A 22853-nucleotide genomic window follows, 5' to 3' on the forward strand; every position below is an offset into this window, starting at 1 on the left:
ACAAGGCCCTCTTGTTAGCAATTTCTGGACCTCAAGCCAAAGTGGTGAGAGGTGGGTTTTTCATTGGGTGTGCTATCTCAGCCCTTGGGTAAGAGTTGATCCTTATGTCTGCAATTGTTTTGAGCTTTCTTTATTTCTTGCCCATCAATCTCGTATGACTCCTATATCCTGTTATGGTTAACATACATGCGTGCTAATTCGCTTCAGTCCTGTCTGACTCTTTGTGACCTGTTGGACTGCAGGCCCCTGGGCTCCTCTGTACATGGGATTCTTCAGGCAAGTATACTGGAGTGGGTTGCCATTTCCTTCTCCAGGGGAATCTTCCCAACCCAGGGATTGAACCTGCCAGGCAGTCTGCAGGATACTGCAATGTGAGTACCTAGAACTAGGAAGCAGAGTCCTTCTCTCCTGAGATGTCTCACAGTACTCTTTCTTGACAAGGCTTTGCTGCCAATGGACAAAGGAAAGATGCTGAAAGGTTCCAGCCCATTTTCAAAGAGCAGGTGAAAATTGTGAGTTTGGAGCTAAGAGGCAATGCACCGACAACTGGCAAAAATTCAAATGTCATTTAGCAGCAGAAAAGGTAAACAACTGTGGTATATTCACACAATGGAGTGCTATACCAGAATGAGAATGAATGAACTGATATATACAACACAAAGATTACATACAACAAAGAAAGCTACATATAAAGGAACACTCATGATTCCATGTATACAAAATTCAGAAACCAGACAAAAGAGTCTTGGCTGTTAAAGAAGGATCATAGTTACCTCTATCGTGTGTAGTAACTGGGGGAGGGGGCACGGTGATGGGGAGAAGAGGCTCTTTATCCCCGTTTGGGTGCTGGTAACCTGTGTGTTTTAGTCTTGTGAGAATTCCTCAAGCTGATCCTTATGAGTGAAGCACATTTTTGTATGCCTATGTATGCATATATTTATTCATTATAGCTCAGCAAAATTGACTTGACAAATGAGAGGATGTTTACACACCCATGTTCACTGCAGCACTATTCACAATTCCTCAGTTAGGTTCTCTAATTACCCCTCCTTACAGGAGAGGAAGGGTTTCCCTGGTAGCTCAGATGGTAAAAGATCTGCCTGTAATGCAGGAGACCAGGGTTCAATATGTGGGTCAGGAAGTTCCTCTGGAGGAGAGCATGGCAACCCACTCAAGTATTCTTGCCCGGAGAATCCCCATGGACGGAGGAGCCTGGAGGGCTACAGTCTATAGGGTCACACAGAATCAGACACGTTCGCATGCGTGCATGCACAGGAAAGGAAACGGACATGCAGAGAACAGACTTAAATGACCTAAGACTGCAGAGCCAGTAAGTGGAAAAGTCAGGATTCAACCCAGGACGGCTGGCCTCTGAGTGGGTCCTTTTAACTTTGGGCTGTGCTGCTTCTCCTAAGGTAAACTGGGACATCCAAGTGGGGTCAGGACAACCACCTGGTGTACGATGCATTTTGCCCACCCTGACCAGATGCCCACTAGGAAGACTGGCCACATGTGTCCTGTTTGATAGTGAAAAGATCAGGCCACAGACTCCTATGCAGCCTGCAGGTGACCTTGGGGCCCAGGGTCAGGTGCTGTTTGAGCCTGATCTTTACTGAGAATTTGGGAAGCCCCTCTCCTGAGACTCCCCCCTGCCCCAACAGGTGGAATTGGTTTTCCTGGTCCTGTATTCTCTGAGGAGGTGGGTCACTCTTGCTCCCATTGGTCGTGCCGTGAGTGTCTCAAGTCACAAATCAAAGTTAATCCAAGAGTGGGAGGAAGGACAGAGCCCATATGACTGGCTCAGGTCCTGCCGAGCACCAGACCCAAGCTCCTCGCAACCTTGGAAACATGGTTGTCCTGTGGCTGGTGCTTCCGGCTGCGCTAGGCACCTTTTTCCTGGGGGTCTTTGTCTGGGCTGTCTTTGAGCACTTCCTCACCACTAATGTCCCCTCTGCTTTACGACATCCTGCCAAGTTCCGATTTCTGCACTGCATATTCATCTACGTGGTCACTTTGGTGAGTTGGCACTCAGTACCCTCACAGGTTGGAGTGAGCTTTCTCTCTCTCTCTGTTCCTCTCTCTAGGTCCCTTGGAGGGACAGGAGGGCCTGTTCTTCTTTCATTTGCTTTCTCTCTCTGTCTTCAGACCCTCCCAAGAAAGACAGACTTTGCTACACAGTGTGCTCTCCCTGTCTGCAAGTCCTGCATCTGTGTGTGGGGGGGTTGACTATAAGAGATTGAGCATCTGAAGATGTTGGTATCATGGGGGTCCTGGAACCAAGCCTTCATGGACACTGAAGGACAGATGGGCGACAGCCCTCTCTTTTGTGTTTGCTATTCTGTTTCTCTCCCTCTTCCCTTCCCATCCTTCCTCTCACCAACCCCCCACCTCTTTTTCCTTCCTTCAACAGCATTTACTGAATGCCAATCAGCGGGCTCGTTTCTGAGGCTTCCCAAACTATCCCAGACCCAGCCCCTCCCCTGAAATGGCTCGGAGCCTGACAGAACAAACCTGCTTCAGCTACAGCATCTTCCACTTCACAGCACACAGGTGTCCCCCATGCCCAGCAAAGATTGCAAACACCTGGAAGGCAGGGCCCACCTTATCTATCCCAGGGCCTGGCACCTAGCACATGCTTACTTACCATGTGCTGATCAATCCAGGGAATTCACCCAACATTTAAGAGTGGCCACCCCAGCTGGGCTCACTCTGAGCAGGGGTTTGAGATTTGGGATGAAATGGCACATGCCTAGAGCAGCAGATTTGGGAATAGTTTGGCATCTAGTAAGAGGCAGGCAACTTGATTTAATTACAATGTCCCAACCATGGGTGGAGATCAACCAGTTCACACTGATGACCTGCAGGGAGAACAACTGTTGAAGGAAGTGAGAGCTACTCCCTGGCTGTGTGATTTTGGGCAATTAACTTCACCCCTCTGTGCCTTAGTTTCATTATCTCTGAAGGGGGAATAATTGTGTTTCTTCCATCAGGTTGGTAAGAAGATTAAGATACCAGGTGACAAGGGTTTGGTGATATTTGGCAAATAATGGGCTTCCCAGGTGGCCCAATGGTAAAGAATATGCCTGCCAAACCAGGAGACGTGGGTTTGATCCCTGGGTTGGGAAGATCCTCTGGAGTAGGAAATGGCAACCTCCTCCGGTATTCTTGCCTGGGAAATTCCCTGGACAGAGGATCCTAGTGGGCTATAGTCCATGGGGTTGTAAGAAGTCAGATGTGACTGAGCACTGAGCACATTCGCTAAATAAGTAAAATGTGTTTCTTGGGCTGTTGGGCTGTTTCACCAAGGATACAGATGACTTTCAGAGAAATGAACAAGTCTAGTTTATAATTAGGTGAATGCTACTGTCCCAAGGAGACAGGCTGAGGAAGTGGTATGCACATCTCTCTTATTAATCTTGGTCATGCACTTTGCTGGAGGTCAGGTTGTCTCAAGCCAGCAGCTTCAATCTGTATGAAATTCCAGGCTAGTCTGAGGCCCTTGGACTGAAAATGATGTCCAAGTGGCCCAGAAAATCTGCGATCTTTCCAGCCTTTGGTGATTCTCCTCAGGCGTAGCCCACAAGCCAAGCATCTCCTGATGACATCTGCTCCTGGGAGGCTCTGAGATGGGTCTGACCTTGGCTGTGGAGGCTGAATCCAGCTTGTGACGTTCCATCCTGGTCCCCCCAGCCCTGAGCCCTCCTAGAACAGACTGCTCACCACAGGTGACAGTGATAAGCATGGTGATATCCAAGTGGTTCATTTGGTTCCAGAAGACAGATAGATACAGGAGGCAAATGAATTTTGAGGAGGCAAAAACCTAAAAGACTCTACAGCCCAGAAATCAGGTGCCTAGTTTTGTAGTCAGACAACTTTGGGTCTGAGCACTGAATCTCCACTTGCTAGTTTTGTGGACTAATGTCTTTGAGACTCTATTTTCTCCTCTAAAATGGTGAGGATAGCTGGAGATGGTTTTTATAGGGGTGAGGTGGGGAGTGAGTGAGAAATGCATTTAAGGTGCAGGGTATAGTGCTGGGTGCTTAGAAAGGACTCCATAAAAATAGATTATTATTAGTGTATATATATATATAAAATCTTTGAAGGCAAAGACACAGCAATTGCTAAAATCATTATCGATTTGAAGGCTATAATGATGACTTCATAATATGAATGGAGAAGGAAATGGCAGCCCACTCCTGTATTCTTGCCTGGAAAATCCATGGATGAATTTTCCATGGTTGGAGGAGGCTGGTGGGCTACAGTCCATGGGGTTGCAAAGAGTCGGACCCGACCCAGCGACTAAACCACCACCATGAGTGACTTCGGGCTTCCCTGGAGGTTCAGGCAGTAAAGAACCTGCCTGCAGTGCGGGAGACCTGGGTTCGATCCCTGGGTCGGGAAGATCCCTGGAGAAGAGAATGGCAAACTGCTCCGATATTCTTGCCTGGAGAATTCCATGGTCAGAGGAGACCAGTGGGCTACAGTCTATGCGGTTGCAAAGAGTTGGACACAACTGAGCGACTAACACACACACACACACACACACACACACACACACACAAATGACTTCGGCCTTCCTATAAGATATAAGGATTAATATAGAAAATGCTATAGGGTTCATTTTAAAAGTTAAGCTCTGCTAGAATATTTTGTAAAAGAATCTTAATATTCATCTGAAGTTCTAGACCTCAGGCGTTCCTAAACTATTGATGGTCCCATTTGCAATACTACTAACACATTCCATTTATTTACTTATTTATTTTTGGCTGCATTGGGTTTTCGCTGCTGTGTGTGGGCTTTCTCTAGCTTCAGGGAGTGGGAACTACTCTCCGGTTTGCGAAGCTCGGGCTTCTCATTGTGGTGCCTTCTCTTGCTGCAGAGCATGGGCTCTGCAGGGCTCTCGGGCTTCATAGTTGCAGTGTGCAGGCTTAGCTGCCCCGAGGCATGTGGAATCTTCCTGGACCAGGGACTGATCCCGTGTCTCCTGCATTGGTAGGTGGATTTCTATCCACCACACTACCAGGGAAGTTCTGATACATTCTTATAAATAATATTAGATGGGCTAAAAAGTTTGTTTGTGTTTTTCCAGACAATGTTACAGAAATAATATATTATACTTATAGTATTTATATATACATATAATAACATTTATGCAAACAATATAATTATAATATAGATATATAATATTTGTGTACTTATGTTTATATTATATATATTATATACTTATATAAATATAAAGCCTATTATAAATATTATATATTTATAATATTATAAATAATAATAGACAGTAATCAATCTTCCTAAATTGCCTCAGTCCTAAATGACTAGCTCTGGCAAATGTGAACTCATTTCTGGGAAAAACAAACCAAACCAGACTTCCCTGGTGGTCCAGTGGGTTAAGTATCCGCCTTGCAATGCAGGGGACCTGGTTTTGTCCCTGGTCCGGGAAGATCCCACATGCCACAGAGCATCTAAGCCCATGTGCCACAACTACTGAGCCCATGCCCCACCACAGGAGAAGCCACCACAATGAGAAGCCCTCACCGCAACTAGAGAATAGCCACTGCTCTCTGCAGCTAGAGAAAGTCTATGCACAGCAATGAAGACCCAGCACAGCCAAATAAATATTAAAAAAAACAAAACAAAAAACAAATCTATCTTCCTGGCTGTATCTAGTGACCTTTCAGAATGTGGTGCTAAGAGATGTTTATCACCACTTTGCATTGTTCAAAATCCCTGAACCATTTACACTTCAAGATGCTGGAATGGGTTCCTCAGATGTGGGCCAAGTGGTGGGAAAGGAGGTCATCCTCATGGCCCTGGTAACCTTGCTCTCCTCCAACTTAAGCAGATAAGTAGTGGTTTTGTTGGGAGTTCCCTTTTGAGAAACCTTAGCCTTGGCAGTGGGGCAGCTGGCATAGGGGTGGGGTTGTCTCCATGGAGGGAATGCACTGGGGCATCCCACAGACCTTGGGCAAGGTCACACCAATGGGTGTGAGCTCACACTTGCCAGAACCCACCAGTGACACACTCCCCATGGGTGGTCACATCTGATTCCCAAGCTTCATCCTCAGGGACTGTAGACCCAATTCTTTTATTTTACAAATGAGCAACACTGAAGCTCAGAGAAGGGAACGCTTGACGTCTTTCAGTGAGATAGCGGTAGGTAGAGCTAAGTCTCGGAGAAAGCAATGGCACCCCACTCAAGTACTCTTGCCTGGAAAATCCCATAGATGGAGGAGCCTGGTAGGCTGTGGTCCATGTGGTCGCTAAGAGTCGGACATGGCTGAGCAACTTCACTTTCACTTTTCACTTTCATGCATTGGAGAAGGAAATGGCAACCCACTCCAGTGTTCTTGCCTGGAGAATCCCAGGGATGGGGGAGCCTGGTGGGCTGCCGTCTATGGGGTTGCACAGAGTTGGACATGACTGAAGTGACTTAGCAGCATCAGCATCAGCAGCAGCAGCAGCAGCAGAGCTAAGTCTTGAATTCGAATCTGCTTGATTCCAGAACCCAAGATGTTTCTAGTTTAGTGATTGAGAACATAAATTCTGTATCTTACTCATTGATGGGCAAGGCACTTGACCTTCGTATGCCTCACTTGCCCCATCTGCAAAATGGAACTGATAATTGTGCTTGACTTAGAAGGGTTGCTGAACAGTTTGAGCCAGTTAATAACCTAAAGCCCTTGGACCAGGATTGGCATGTCGCAGGTGACAGGTAAGTGTCAGCTGTTCATACTGTGTTCAGTATTATCATCCCGTGCTGTTTTCTTTCTGACACAGACATATATTCCATGTGAGGTCCATAGAAGAGATGATCTGACATGGTTGAAATGCATTTATTACGTGTGATACAATACCATGTAACTACATCTCATGAAATATTTTACTATTTGTTTGCTTATAACCAGAGTGACCATAAGTTTAAAAACAATGGACTTCTTTTCACATTTGGCAGATAGATGGCCCTTGTACCATTATCCCTCCTCCTGAGCCCATGGACTTCCCTGATAGGTCAGTTGGTAAAGAATCCACCTGCAATGCAGGGGACCCCAGTTTGATTCCTGGGTTGAGAAGATCTGCTGGAGAAGGAATAGGCTACCCACTTCAGTATTCTTGGGCTTTCCATGTGGCTCAGCTGGTAAAGAATCTGTCTGCAATGTGGGAGACCTGGGTTTGATCCCTAGGTTGGGAAGATCCCCTGGAGAAGGGAAAGGCTACCCACTCCAGTATTCTGGCCTGGAGAATTCAATGGAGTGTAGAGTCCATGGGGTCGCAAAGAGTCGGAGACAACTGAACGACTTTCACTTTCTTTCCTGAACCCATGGCTGTTGCTGCTGCTGCTAAGTCACTTCAGTCGTGTCCGACTCTGTGACCCCATAGACGGCAGCCCACCAGGCTCCCCTGTCCCTGGGCTTCTCCAGGCAAGAACACTGGAGTGGGTTGCCATTTCCTTCTCCAACGCATGAAAGTGAAAAGTGAAAGAGAATTTGCTCAGCCATGTCCGACACTTCGCGACCCCATGGACCACAGCCTACTAGGCTGTTGCGTCCATGGGATTTCCCAGGCAAGAGTACTGGAGTGGGGTGCCATCGCCTTCTCCGCAGACATCCCTAATTGGTCCCATTACTTTTTTCTGTTGAACACAAATGTGGCTTAAGCATCTGTCCTAATCCACGGGGGCAATGATGATGTTAATCCAGGTGTTAACCTGTCTCTGCCATCTCAAGCTGGGGGCCAAAGAGAGCAAGGTTGCCAGTCATCTTGCCTTGGACATTGGCTTTGATGAGCTCAGTGTCCAACCACTCAGCCCAAACGTGGGCTAGCTCTTTGGCAAATTCTTACCACTGTTCAACCAAGAGCTTTTGGGAGGAAATTCTGCAAACCCGACCCTTTATCTGGACATACTCTGCAGAGCCTGTTGCTTGCTGATGAGCCCTGGGCCATGCTTTGAGGCACACGAGAAACTGCAAGAATATCGTAGCAGTTACAAGGAGCAGGAGTCATCTACCATTCAGATAGACCCTAACCTCCCTAATCTCTCCCTCTCTTTCTCTTACCTCTAACAGGGGAATATATTTGAGAAGATAGGGTTTGCTCCCTGCCCAGATTTCTCCAGTTTTTGCAGAAGAGTGTGAGAATCAAGAAGGATCCTGCGCTCATGGTAACCAACCTGCATTTTGGGACAATACCAGTCAGGCTGTTCCAGCCCAAGACACCTTTCCCCAGCCCCCGGCGAGGCATCATCTTCTTCCACGGAGGAGCTGCTTTAGTGGGGAGCCTGGGTAAGATCCTCTGCTGTGGCTTCGCCAAGGAAGAGCCTCATCCACACACACAGCTTTGCCCCCTACCCATCCCATGGGAACCTTGTTGGAGTTTCTCCAAGAAATCAGAAATGGATTGCCATTTCCTTCTCCAGAAAAAAATCAGCAGTTGGAGATTTTTATTGGGAGTCCAGACTAGGGCTTTGGGCTCAAGTCAGCAGATGGTGTGGAAATGTTCTTTTTTATACTGTGATAGTCTAGGTCAAGGAGAGGGTGGTGAAGTGGCTGGGGAGGTGAGGGGGGTGGGGGTGGCATTTATGGCCCTGCAGTATTGACTCTGCTCCCCTCCCCCTGCTCACCACTCACAGCTATCGCTAGTCCTGTCTGTTCTTCCCCCACAATATTTCTCAAATGCGCACGTTTATTGCAGGCTCTGCAAGATCACTGTGATCTTTCTCTTGCCGCATCCCTTTACTCCCACATCTCAGCAACTGCTCTCCCCCATCACTCCTGGCCCTTCATGGTCTCATCCTCACCCAGTAGCCAGAAGGAGCTCATAAAAGTATAAGTTGGAACTTGTGTGTCTTGCACTGAAACCCTTCCTGTGGCTTTCCAGCTGTTTTGTTTTGTTTTCAATACTTTTATTTATTTTTGGCTGTGCTGAGTCTTCTTTGCTGCTCGGGCTTTTCTCTAGTTTTGGTGAGTGGGGGCTACTCTCTAGCTGTGGTGCATCGGCTTCTTACTGCAGTGCCTTCTTGTTCTGGCTCACTGGCTCTAGAGAGCCGGCTCAATGCCTATGGCACACAGAATTAGTTGCTCAACGACATGCAGGATCTTCCCGGACCAGGGATCGAACCCATATCTCCTGCATTGGCAGGTGGATTCTTTACCACTAAGCCACCAGGGAAGCCCTAGGGTCTTTTTTCAAAAAATAAGTTTATTTGTCATTTTTGTCTGCGCTAGGTCTTCATGGCTGTGTGCGGGCTTTCTCTAGTTGCAGCAGGCGCGGGCCACTGTGCTGCAGTGTGCAGGCTTCTTACTGAGGCGGCTTCCCTTGTTGCAGAGCACAGACTCTAGGGCACTTGGGCTTCAGTAGTTGTGGCACATGGGGTTAGTTGCCCTGTGGCATGTGGGATGTTGGTTCCCAGACCCGAGAACGAAGCCACATCCCTGCATTGGAAGGCAGATTCTTAACCACTGGACCACCAGGCAAGACCCCTCCAGGGTTTTTAGATGAAACCTGAACTCCCCCCAGTAGCCGGTGCTGGCCCTTCAGACCTCTCCTGCCTGCTCACCTGGGCCTCCCACCGGCTCGGAGTGATCACTCTGCGGCAGCCACACTGCCTGTGCAGCAGAGAGTCCAGGCTCCCTCTCTCTGAATCTCTCTCTCTTGCTGTTTCCCGGCCTCCAGAGTTGTCTCCCTGCACTCCCTCACTTTGCAGGACTGGTGACCCCTTCTTTATTCTTCCAGTTCGATTTCAAAGGTCCCTCCCCAGAGTGGCCTCCTGGACATCTTCTCTAAAGAACTCTCCCTGCCCACTCTAGTGCCCTGCACTATGCCCGGGGTCCATCCATCCTTGACATCATCCTTTAACATTTTCTTCATGGCAGTTGTCACAATCTGAATGTATCTCCTTCCTCCAGGTGTTTCCTTATTTACTGTCTGCATCCCCCAGCTGAGAATGGAAAGTCTGAGAGTGCAAGAAAGACTTCTATTTTGCTTGTTGCAGGACTCCAGGGCCAGACCCATGGTTTTATTTTTTGAATGAATGTATAAGCATAAGATCTCTTCAAGAAAATTGGATATAGCAAGGGAACATTTCACACAAGGATGGGCACAATAAAGGACAGAAATGATAAGGACCTAACAGAAGCAGAAGAGATTAAGAAGTGGTAAGAATACACAGAAGTATATAGAAAAGGTCTTAATGACCTGGATAACCATGGTGGTATGGTCACTCACCTGGAGCCAGACATCCTGGAGTGGATGTAAGTGGGCCTTACAAAGTATTACTACAAACAAAACTAGAGGAAGTGATGGGGAATTCTAGCTGAGTTATTTAAAATTCTAAAAGATGCTGCTGCTAAAGTGTTGCACACAAATTTGGATAATTCAGCAGTGGCCACAGGACTGGAAAATGTCAGTTTTCATTCCAATCCCAAAGAAGGGCAATGCCAAAGAATGTTCAAACTATTGGACAATTGTGCTCATTTCACATGCTAGCAAGATAATGCTCAAAATCCTCCAAGCTAGGCTTCAATAGTATGTGAACCAAGAACTTCCAGATGTACAAGCTGTGTTTAAAAAAGGCAGAGTAACTAGAGATCAAACTGCCAACATCCCTTGGATCATAGAAAAAGCAAGAGAATTCCAGAAAAACATCTACTTCTGCTTCATTGACTATGCTAAAGCCTTTGACTGTGTGGATCACAACAAACTGTGGAAAATTATTAAAGAGATGGGAATACCAGACCACCTTACCTGTCTCTTGAGAAACCTATATGTGGGTCAAGAAGAAACAGTTAGAACTGGACATGGAACAATGGACTGGTTCAAAATTAGGAAAGGAGTATGTCAAGGCTATATATTGTCACCCTGCTTATTTTACTTATATGCAGAGTATATCTTGGAAAAATGTCAGGCTGGATGAATCACAAGCTGGAATCAAGATTGGTGGTAGAAATATCAACAATCTCAGATATGCAGATGATACCACTCTAATGGCAGAAAGTGAAGAGGAACTAAAGGATTTCTTGATGGTAGTGAAAGAAAAGAATGAAAAAGCTGGCTTAAAACTCAATGTTCAAAAAACTAAGATCATGGCATCTGGTCTCATCATTTCATGGCAAATAGAAGGGGAAAAATTGAAAGCAGTGACAGGTTTTATTTTCCTGGGCTCCAAAATCACTGCAGATGGTGACTGCAGCCATGAAATTAAAAGATGTTTGCTCCTTGGAAGGAAAGTTATGACAAACCTAGACAGTATATTAAAAAGTAGTGACATCACTTTTCTGACAAGGGTCCATACAGTCAAAGCTATGGCTTTTCCAGTCGTCATGTACTGGATGTGAGAGGTGGACCATAAAGAAGGCTGAGTTCTGAAGAACTGATGCTTTCAAACTCTCCAGGTGCTGGAGAAGAGTCTTGAGAATCCTTCGGCCTGCAAGGAGATCAAATCAGTTAATCCTAGAGGAAATCAACCTTGAATATTCACTGGAAAGACTGATGCTGAAGCTGAAGCTCCAATACTTTGACCACCTGATGCGAACTGACTCACTAGAAAAGACCCTGATGCTGGGAGATTGAAGGCAAAAGAAGCGGGTGGCAGAGGATGAGATGGTTATATAGCATCACCAACTCAATGGACATGAATTTGAGCAAACTCTGGGAGATAGTGGAGGACAGAAGGGCCTGGTGTGCGGCAGTCCTTGGGGGTTCCAAAATGTCAAACACAATTTAGGGCCTGAACAAAAACAATGAGCACATGAATACATAGATGGATGGATGGGTGAATAACTGGGTAAAGGGATATAAACCAACCAACAAACGGAAGGATGGAGAGATGGCCACACAGGGGAAAATTTGCCCATGTGGAGATTAGCTGTCCCATTACATGTCCCTGAGATTAGGCTGTACCGCCACCTGGTGGTAGAATATAATATCTGAACTTGCTGCCTGGATGCTGAGTGTCTGCTTTGTGGGACTTCACTGGTGGCTCAGTGGTAAAGAATCTGCCTGCAATGCAGGAGACACTGGAGATGAGGGTTCAGTCCCTGGGTCAGGAAGATCCCCTGAAGGAAATGGCAACCTGGCAACCAACACCAGTGTTATTGCCAGGAGAATTCCCTGGACAGAGAAGCCTGTTGGGCTGTAGTCTGTGGTGAGCACACATGCACACATCTCCTTTGTACTAGCCCCCTTGTCCAAGATCACTCCTCCCTTTCAGAGGCCTCTGGGAGCACTCCATTTTTTGTTTGTGACTGTTCCTCTTCCTCTGCAGAGGAATGACATTACTGCCAAAAGTAACAGCAGGACTCACTCAGCAAATATTTTTTAAGGATCTACTATGTGTCAGACCCTCTTTGAGGCCCAGGGGACATTGTGGAGAATAAGAAAGGTCCTCATGGAGCTTATCCAAACAATGGGGCCGAGCAGTGAAAGAAAAACAAGTGTGTGTGTGTGCTCAGTCGCTTCAGCCATGTCCGTCTCTTTGTGACCCCGTGGACTGTAGCCCGCCAGGCTCCTCTGTCCATGGGATTCTCCAGGCAAGAATACTGGTGTGGGTTGCCATGCCCTCCTCCAGGGATCTTCCCGACCCAGGGATCAAACCTCATCTCCTGCATTGACAGGTGGATTCCTTACCACTGAGCCACCTGGGAAGCCTATATATATATATATATATATATATATAATTATTATTCACATTCCAGGGCAGACATGCCCACCTTCCCTCATCTTGGCTTTGTCGGTTTCAAAGCACCAAGCCTTCTAACTCCAAGGTTTCCCCTCCCGTCAAAGAAAACATTGTGGCTGGTGAGCCCCAAGGCATATCTGCTCCCCGACATTCAGGAGACTTGGTGAATTCAGGTGTCTGATTTTAAGCTTTTTCTATTGTCCAGGCCGAGGTGGCCAGAGTCACTTCAAGGGAAGCAGGAACAGGAAGAGAGGGGAGCTGTCCCACCTCGTGCCAGCACTGCTTGCAGCTCTTCCTGTGAGCTGGGGGGCAGTGCTGGGCCCCGGGGGCACCAATCCTTGGACAGGCTACTCACAGGCAGCTGCGGCTGTGTTGATTTTGTCCTGCAGACACATACCACAGCCTGTGTGGTTCTCTAGCCCGGGAGACTGACTCCGTGCTGCTGGCAGTTGGGTGAGTTGCTGGAGAAAGTTAATGGGTGTTACCTGGTGGCAGAAGGTAGGGGTGAGGCCCCAGATGATTTGCAGAACAGAGGTCCTAATCCTGGAGAGACATTCTTGCACACGCATCCATGGAGACAGGCACGGTAGCATTCAAAACAGCCTAAACCAGAAACAGCCCAAATGCCCATCAACAGGGAGTACATGAATCAACGGTGGTTCTGTTAGCGCCACGTTACTCTCACTGAGGCATTATGGGATATGGCGAAGCTGTTCCAATAAGTGAACCAGAAGGCACACCCATAATGTGGATGAATCTTGGCAGTATAAAATTTAGTGAGAAAATTTCCAAAAAATTACGTAAAGCGAGATACTCTGTCTACAGAATGAAAAACAATTAAAATCAGAGCAACACTTTTAAGGAATATGCATAGGCACAATGAAATTATGTAAAAAGGAAAGAAAAAGAATGATGGTTACGTGATTCAGGGTAACCATTCCCTCAAATGGGGCAGGCAGTGAGATGGGATGGTGCTGGGGGTATTAGAGGGTTGGCTGAAGATTCTGAAGGTTCTGGTTAATATCCTAGCTGTTCTCTGGGGCAATGATGCTTTTCACATTGTTAAAATGAATAACTAACGAACTTATGAACTAACTAGCTAGCTAATTAACTCCCGACCATGAAGGGACTAATGTTGGGAGCATCTCAAGGAAGCCATAACTCTGGGCACCTGGAGTTCTTTGAAAATAGGAGAGGGCTTTTGAGTGAATGGAAGGGGCTGTGGGGACCACTCACCAGAATTCTGTTTCTTAATCCAACAGATCACAAGTCACAGGGAAACTGGTTAGAGAACACAAGTGACAGAAGCTAAAAACGCCCCCTTTAGATTCAACCTCTAAAACAAGCCCCTTCAAACAAAGCAACTTCCTCAGTATCTCTGGTTTCCTCGATGAGATGGAGGAAGATAGCACCTTTCCGGCCCTCATCATCATACCTCCCGGCCAGCTGAGCCTCATGTCCGACATTCCACAGTTAGAGTGTCCACCAGACTCTACATCTCTGAGGGCTTAGTGATAATAAAAACATCCCTTGAACACATAAAGGTGTTAATAAGCACCTCCGCTAATACCTTGTAGGAAATTGCTGAGGATATTGTTATTCTTGGGCTTCCCAGGTGGCACTAATGCTAAAGAATCTGCCTGCCAATGCAGTTCAGCTCAGTTGAGTCGCTCAATTGTGTCGGACCCTTTGTGCACACTAGGCCTCTCTGGCCATCACCAACTCTCGGAGTTTACTCAAACTCATGTCCATAGGGTTGGTGATGCCATCCAACCATCTCATCCTCTGTTGTCCCCTTCTCCTCCCACCTTCAGTCTTTCCCAGCAATAGGGCCTTTTCAAATGAGTCAGTTCTTCACATCAGGTGGACAAAGTATTGGAGTTTGAGTCCTTCCAATGAGTATTCAGGACTGATTCCTTTAGGATGGACTGGTTGGATCCCCTTGCTGTCCAAGGGACTCTCAAGAGTCTTCTCCAATACCACAGTTCAAAAGCATCAATTTTTCGGCACTCAGCTTTCTTTATTGTCCAACTCTCACATCCACACATGTCTACTTGAAAAACCATAGTTTCAACTAGACAGATCTTTGTTGGCAAAGTAATGTCTCTGCTTTTGAATATGCTGTCTAGGTTGGCCATAACTTTTCTTCCAAGGAGCAAGCGTCTTTTAATTTCATGGGTGCAATCACCATCTGCAGTGATTTTGGAGCCCAAGAAAATAAAGTCTGTCACTATTTCCATTGTTTCCCCGTCTATTTGCCATGAAGTGATGGGACCAGATGCCATGATCTTAGTTTTCTGAATGTTGAGTTTTAAGCCAACTTTTTCACTCTCCTCTTTCACTTTCATCAAGGGGCTCTTTAGTTCCTCTTCACTTTCTGCCATAAGGGTGGTGTCATCTGCATATATGAGGTTATTGATATAATCTCTGGATTGGGAAGATCCCCTGGAGGAGGAAATGGCAACCCACTCCAGAATTCTTGCCTGGGAAATCCCACAGACAGAGGAGCCTGGTGGGCTACAGTCCATGGGTTGCAGAATCGGACATGACGGAGCACACTGTTGTACTGTATATTGTACTGTTATTCTAGACAGCTGAAAAGGCTTGGCATACAGGTTTTGATAAGCTAGGCTGGGGGAGGAAGAAAGGCAGGTAAGGTTCTTCAGGTTGCCAGGGGCTGCAGGTGGATGGTGCCTGGGGGAAAATGCCCCAAGAACCCTAAGGGAGACATGATCATGGTCTGGGTGCTCCCTGATTTTTTGTCAAGACATAATGGAGTGTCTTAAGTAAGATCCTGGAGAATATGTGTTTGAAAGAGTTGTCTTTCAGCCAACTGGCTCTGCAGAGCCTTCATCGCTGAAGGTGGGCGGGCAAGACAGAGTCCAAGGAAGTGTAGGCATTTCTGTTTCCTACTCTAGCAGGCCTGGGGTTCTGCAATAGAAAGCACATGCTATTTCATGACGTCAGGTTTGTATGTTTGACATTTGATGAGTCACATTTACTTCTGGGGCTTCCCTGGTGGCTCAGCGGTAAAGGATCTGCCTGCAATGCAGGAGACCCAGGTTCGATCCCTGGGTTGGGAAGATCCCCTGGAGGAGAGCATTGCAATCCACTTCAGTACTCTTGCCTAGAGAATCCCATGGACAGAGAAACCTGGTGGGCTGCAGTCCATGGGGTCACATAGAGTCGGACACGACTGAAATGACTAAGCAGCAGCAGCATTCACTTCTAGACATGGCAAAGTGCAAGCTGAAGCTGTGCTTGCTGCTTACAGGTGCTGGGGCCATCTCACCGTGAGGACTCCACAGAGGCGCATGTGCCTTGCCTGCATTTAAGTGGGAACCCATACTGATAACACTGAATTATGCATCACTATATTGCTTATTGCAGAAATGTGGCAAAGTTATAAGCAATCAACCCACCCTACTCTTTATTTTTTTAAAATATATTTATCTATTTGGCTGCACCAGGTCCTAGTTGTGGCATGTGGGGTCTATTTCCCTGACCAGGGATGGAACCTAGGCCCCCTGAACTGGGAGTATGGAGTCTTAACCACTGGACTACGAGGGAAGTCCCCAAATTGTATTCTTAAAAATGATACTTTAGGAAACCTTTTATAGGAAATAAAATCCAAGGTCAAATAGAAGGCAGTGGTTTTCAAACTGGGTTCCGTGGAGCACTAGGGCTTCCCTCACTGTCTCAGAGGTGGGTCCGGAGGTCAAAGAAGAAGCAGTAGTGGGGGATTCAGGTGTCTTATCTTTGGGCAAAACCAGAACAACTGCATCTACCTATTTTATTTGGTGGAGCTCCAGGTATCATTTTAATAAAAAAATATTTTTTTTTGTTCTAAAGTTTGAAAGTCACTAGTCTAAGGTGTCATTTTTCCTTATGGAATTCTCAATTTAATCTTACAAGTAGAATGAGGTTTTTTTTTTTTTTTTTTTTTTTAATGCTTTTAAGTGATAGGTTGAAAGAACTGAAAAGACAACTAGCAACAGCCTTAAATAAAAATTTAAGATAACAACCATATTTTAAATAAGTTCTCTAATCCTAGTTTAGCTAAGCTGTTAACTGGTTTAGCCAAGCTGTTTCTATTTTTTAAATGTATTCCTTTCTGTTATTCCAGTCTTGATTCATGTGTTAGTTAGCTTGTGTTAGGCCGCTGTTCGATCTCTGGGTGAGGAAGATCCCCTGGAGAAGGAAATGGCAACCCACTCCAGTACTCTTGCCTGGAAAATTCCATGGATGAAGGAGCCTTGTAGGCTACAGTCCATGGGGTTGCGAAGAGTCCGACATGACTGAGCAACTTCACTTTCACTTTACTATTTTTAGAAGTTCACCTGCTCTCCCAGCCTTATTGAACTATAATGATAAGTGCATTGTGTCAATTTAAGGTGTTCAACATGTTGGTTTGATACACTTACATACTGCAATGTGACTGCTACCATCATATCACAGAATTGGCATTTCTTTTCATGGTGAGAACCTTTAAGATCTACTCTCTTAGCAACTTTCAAGTATATAAAATATTATTGTTAACTATAGTCACTATCCTGTACTATAGATCCCCAGGACTTGTTGATCTTATAACTGGAAGTTTGTATTGTTTGACCACCACCTCCTCATTTCCCTCACCAGCCCAGAGCCCCTGGTAACCACCACTCAACTCTCTGTCTCTCTGAGTTTTGGCTCCTTTAGATCCTATGTCTAAGTGATGTCATACAGTGTTCGGCTTTCTCTGTCTGACTTATTTCACTCAGTGTAACATCCTGGTTTCATCCAAGTTGTTGCAAATGGCAGGATTTCCTTCTTTCTTATGGCTAAACAATGTTTCAATTTATATGGAACATCTAGATCAGATCAGATCAGATCAGTCACTCAGTAGTGTCCGACTCTTTGCAACCCTATGAATCGTTGCACACCAGGCCTCCCTGTCCATCACCAACTCCCGGAGTTCACTCAGACTCACGTCCATCGAGTCAATGATGCCATCCAGCCATCTCATCCTCTCTTGTCCCCTTCTCCTCCTGCCCCCAATCCCTCCCAGCATCAGAGTCTTTTCCAATGAGTCAACTCTTCGCATGAGGTGGCCAAAGTACTGGAGTTTCAGCTTTAGCATCGTTCCTTCCAAAGAAATCCCAGGGCTGATCTCCTTCAGAATGGACTGGTTGGATCTCCTTGCAGTCCAAGGGACTCTCAAGAGTCTTCTCCAACACCACAGTTCAGAAGCATCAACTCTTTGGCGCTCAGCCTTCTTCACAGTCCAACTCTCACATCCATATATGACCACTGGAAAAACCATAGCCTTGACTAGACAGACCTTTGTTGGCAAAGTAATGTCTCTGCTCTTGAATATGCTATCTAGGTTGGTCATAACTTTCCTTCCAAGGAGTAAGCGTCTTTTAATTTCATGGCTGCAGTCACCATCTGCAGTCATTTTGGAGCCCAAAAAAATAAAGTCTGACACTGTTTCCACTGTTTCCCCATCTATTTCCCATGAAGTGATGGGACCAGATGCCATGATCTTCGTTTTCTGAATGTTGAGCTTTAAGCCAATTTTTTCACTCTCCACTTTCACTTTCATCAAGGGGCTTTTGAGTTCCTCTTCACTTTCTGCCATAAGGGTGGTGTCATCTGCATATCTGAGGTTATTGCTATTTCTCCAGGCAATCTTGATTCCAGCTTGTGCTTCTTCCAGCCCAGCATTTCTCATGATGTACTCTGCATATAAGTTAAACAAACAGGGTGACAATATACAGCCTTGACGAACTCCTTTTCCTATTTGGAACCAGTCTGTTGTTCCACGTCCAGTTCTAACTGTTGCTTCCTGACCTGCATACACATTTCTCAAGAGGCAGATCAGGTGGTCTGGTATTCCCATCTCTTTCAGAATTGTGCACAGTTTATTGTGATCCACACAGTCAAAGGCATTGGCATAGTCAATAAAGCAGAAATAGATGTTTTTCTGGAACTCTCTTGTTTTTTTCATGATCCAGCGGATGTTGGCAATTGATCTCTGGTTCCTCTGCCTTTTCTAAAGCCAGCTTGAACATCAGGAAGTTCCCGGTTCACATATTGCTGAAGCCTGGCTTGGAGAATTTTGAGCATTACTTTACTAGCTTGTGAGATGAGTGCAATTGTGCAGTAGTTTGAGCATTCTTTGGCATTGCCTTTCTCTGGGATTGGAATGAAAACTGACCTTTTCCAGTCCTGTGGCCACTGCTGAGTTTTCCACATTTGCTGGCATATTGAGTGCAGCACTTTCACAGCATCATCTTTCAGGATTTGGAATAGCTCAACTGGAATTCTATCACCTCCACTAATTTTGTTCGTACTGATGCTTTCTAAGGCCCACTTGACTTCACATTCCAGGATGTCTGGCTCTAGGTCAGTGATCACACCATCGGAACATCTAGAAGTCCATATTAAAGTTCCTTCTCTGTGCCCTTGAATTCCTGTGAGGAAACACATTTTGGGGGCTTAGACAAACATCCAGGACGCCGATCATCAACCTCTGGCACCTGGGTCTGCCACAGCCCCAGTTGTGTCTGTTTTCTGACTGCCTACCTTCGCTATACCTTCACTGTCAGAACACTTCCCAAACCCCTTCTTCCCTTCCTGCAGCCCCATAAAAGAAGACAACTCTGAGTCATTGGTGGGAACAAACCTTGGTCCATTACATTTTTCTTTAAAAAAAAAATTATACCTGAAAGAAACTTGCCCTTGACTTTCATTTTGGTTTCTCCTATCCTTTTCTTTCATGAGTGGCAGCAGCTTCATCAGCCTTTCTTGTCACAGCTGGTCATTTTGCTTCTGATGTGAACAGCTTTCTAAGTTGCACGTTTTTTTCTTGTTGTTCAAATCTCTTATTTTTTTAAATGGAGGAAAATTGCTTTATGGTGTTGTGTTGGTTTCTGCCATACAACAACCTGAATCAGTCACAATTATATATATCCCCTCCCTCTGGAGCCTCCCCCCATGACCCCCCTACCCCCATCCCACTCCTCTAGGTCATCATAGAGTGCCAGGCGGAGCTCCCTGTGCTGCATAGCACAAGCTGCACATTCTTGTATGGAGCGTCTCCATCTATGGAAAGTAGACAGAGCATAGTGTTGGAATCAAGGATCCCTGCCCACAAGTTAAGGAAAGGTTCTTCACATCCTCATATGCAAAAAGTAGGGGTAAGCACCCTTACCTCAGAGGGCCATTCTGAAGGTTTAATTAGAAACACCATTGCAAGAGGGAGTGAAAAGTAACATGGCTTCCCAGCGACCACTGTTCACACAGGTGTGCTTCTGTCCCCTGCTTACTCAGGTACCGCAAGCTTCCTGATCACCATTACCATACCATTTCCTATGATTGCCTGAATGCCTCCATTCACTTCCTGAAGACCCTGGGAACATATGGGGTGGATTCCTCCCGGGTTGTGCTCTGCGGAGACAGCGTTGGGGCAGGAGTAGCGGCCTTGATCTCCCAGACCTTGGTGGGCAGGTTGGATCTTCCTCAAATCCGGGCCCAGGTCCTGATTTATCCCCTCCTCCAAATCATCAATTTTCAACTGCCATCCTTTCACCAGAACTCATGCATTCCATTCCTCACCCAGAAGTTCATGATAACTTGCATGTTTAGATACCTGCTTATCGACTCCTCCTGGTGGGATGCCATCGTGAGCAGGGCTTTTATTCCCCCCGAAGTCTGGAAGAAGTACCGGAAGTGGCTCAGCACTGACAACCTACCCAACAGGTTCAAGAAGACAGGCTGCCAACCTGTGTTTCCTGCCCCTTTTAGTGAGGCTGCCTATCTAGAAAACAAACACTTGTTGGATGTGGAAAATTCACCCCTTATAAGGGATGATGAGATCATAGCCCAGCTTCTGGAGGCCTTCCTGGTGAGCTGTGAGAATGATATCCTCCGTGATGACGCCTTGCTCTATAAGAAGCGTTTGGAGGATCGGGGGGTCCCTGTGACATGGTACCATGTGGAGGATGGCTTTCATGGATCACTGATGTTGTTTGATAAGAAGTCGTTCTCTTTCCCATGCTCCCTGAAAATTATGAATGCTGTAGTCAGTTATATAAAGAGCGTAATGTAAGGTTGGGGCTCTGAGTAGGGCATAGCCAGTATGGACTCTGCTACAAGCTGAGTCCTTTGATGAACTGTATATTAGTTGATTAAGGAGATCCTCAGTCAGTGCTTACTCTGCAAGGGAAGGGTGAGAAGGAAGCTAAGAACAGTCATGCTTAGTATTTGAGAAAATCCCAATTGTTTCCTTTCAGTGCCAACAGTGTTCAATTCTGGATCTAGCAACATTCTCTAACCTTCTCATTCAAGTGAAATAGATACTCAATGGAGAAAAAAAAAGCCTTTAAAGTTTCTCAACACTCTAACACACAAGACCTCTGCTGAATGAATGTTGACAACTGTCCATGATGGGTCTATACCCATAAAGCTGAAGTACTGCTTGGGGCTAACATCTCCTTTGGAGGAGAGGGCAGCTAATTGTTCCCGGGGCCAAAGGTTCATCAGCCAAATTCAAACAGTTTGTTTACGGATTGATTCCAGTTGGCCTGAGAGATGCTGTTGCAACAAAACTCTGCCCTCAGCGTAACCACATTTGATCTGGACTAATCCCAGGGACGGAGGAGCCTGGTGGGCTGCCATCTATGGGGTCACACAGAGTCGGACACGACTGAAGCGACTTAGCAGCAGCAGCAGCAGTAGCAAAGGGACATTTTAGAGGAGCTTATGAGAAAGGGAGAGGTGAGAAGAGGCAAGAGGAAGGCAGTGAGGAAAAGGGTGGGCTCTGGGGGCAGGGGGCTTCTCCTGGGCTTAAGTCTTTGATCTGAATTCCAAAATTAGGTCACTAGCTATCAAAAGGCAGGGTCTTAAAGCCAGGGCTATCTTGGGAATCTCTGAATGCCATCTGAGATATGGAAACTGCATTTCCTAAAGCAGTAAGATGTCAGCCTTCTTTCTCTAGTGAACTTATATCTTGATCTCACTTTTACAAAGAATCTTGCCTTCACTTAGCCCACACCACTTTCTCTGCTTGCAGGGAAAAGAGGAAGAGAATAGGAAGAGAATATTTGTATTGCATGTTGGGGGCAGTCCACATTAGTTTGGGTCTGTGTTTCCTAGCCATATCTGTAATAGCACTGGGCCTCCCTGCTGTCTGGTCCTATCCAAATGCTAAAGTTGAAGAATCCTCTTCTCTGCAGCCATAGCATCTCTTGGTGTCAAGGACCTCACCTATGACTGATGGAGGTAGGAGTCTTACTGGTGCCTTGGATCCTTGCAAAAGGTGCAGATATCTACATAGGCAGTTTTGGACTGGGCTCCTGGGAGCATTGACAGGTATCATGATCTATGTGCTATATGTAAGTAGCTTTGATGGAAAAGTGTGTTAATTACCTACTGCTGTGTAACAACACTACCATGAACTTAGTGGCTTAAACAACACAGATTTATTATCTTCCAGTTTCTGTGGGTCAGGACACTGAGAATGGACACTTAGCTGCAGTTGAGGTGTTGGGGCTGTCATTTCATCTGAGGCTCAAGTTTAGTCAGCTTGTTAGCAGAATTCAGTTCCTTGAAGTTGAAGACAGAGAGCTTTGGTTTCCTGCTAGCTGTTGGCTAGAGGCCACTATTGGCTTCTAGAAGCCACTCACAGTTTCTTTTGCACGTGAATTTTCCCCAAATGGCTGCTTTCTACCTTTTTTTAAAAAATTTGTTTATATATTATATTTTTTGGCTCTGATGGGTCTTTGTTGCTGCATGCAGGCTTTTTCTAGTTGTGGCAAGCAAGGGCTACTCTTCACTGTTGTGCGCAGGCTTCTCATGGTGGTGGCTTCTCTTGTTGCAGAGCACAGAATCTAGGTGCGTGGGCTCAGCAGTTGCTGCTCTCGGGCTCTAGAGCACAGGCTCAGTATTTGTGGCACACGGGCTTAGTTGCTCCAAGAATGTGGGACCTTCCCAGAGCAGGGAAGGTACTTGTGTCCCTTGCATTGCAGATTCTTAACCACTGGACCACCAGGTGGTCCAGAAAGGTCTGCTTTCTTCCTTAAAGTGAGCAAAGGAGAAAGACTTAAGCAAGATAGCCATTAAATTCTAAAGTAATGTAATCACAAAAGCTATCACATATATGCTGTGACCTTTGCCTTATTCCGTTGTG

The 22853-nt window shown here is 46.1% G+C and overlaps 1 protein-coding gene across 1 annotated transcript; it reads left to right on the forward strand.

Annotated features, from left to right (window-relative positions):
* Positions 1–1383: 1383 nt before the first annotated feature.
* AADACL4 (arylacetamide deacetylase like 4) lies at positions 1384–20985 on the forward strand. Its single transcript, XM_006076801.3, is given in 5 exon segments — positions 1384–2016; positions 8073–8094; positions 8097–8288; positions 13072–13135; positions 19997–20985. Coding segments are annotated over 5 exon segments (1281 nt in total). The 5' UTR covers positions 1384–1791; the 3' UTR covers positions 20775–20985.
* Positions 20986–22853: the final 1868 nt, after the last annotated feature.

This window comes from Bubalus bubalis, chromosome 5 (genome assembly GCF_019923935.1).
Source record: "Bubalus bubalis isolate 160015118507 breed Murrah chromosome 5, NDDB_SH_1, whole genome shotgun sequence".
NCBI lineage: Eukaryota > Metazoa > Chordata > Mammalia > Artiodactyla > Bovidae > Bubalus > Bubalus bubalis.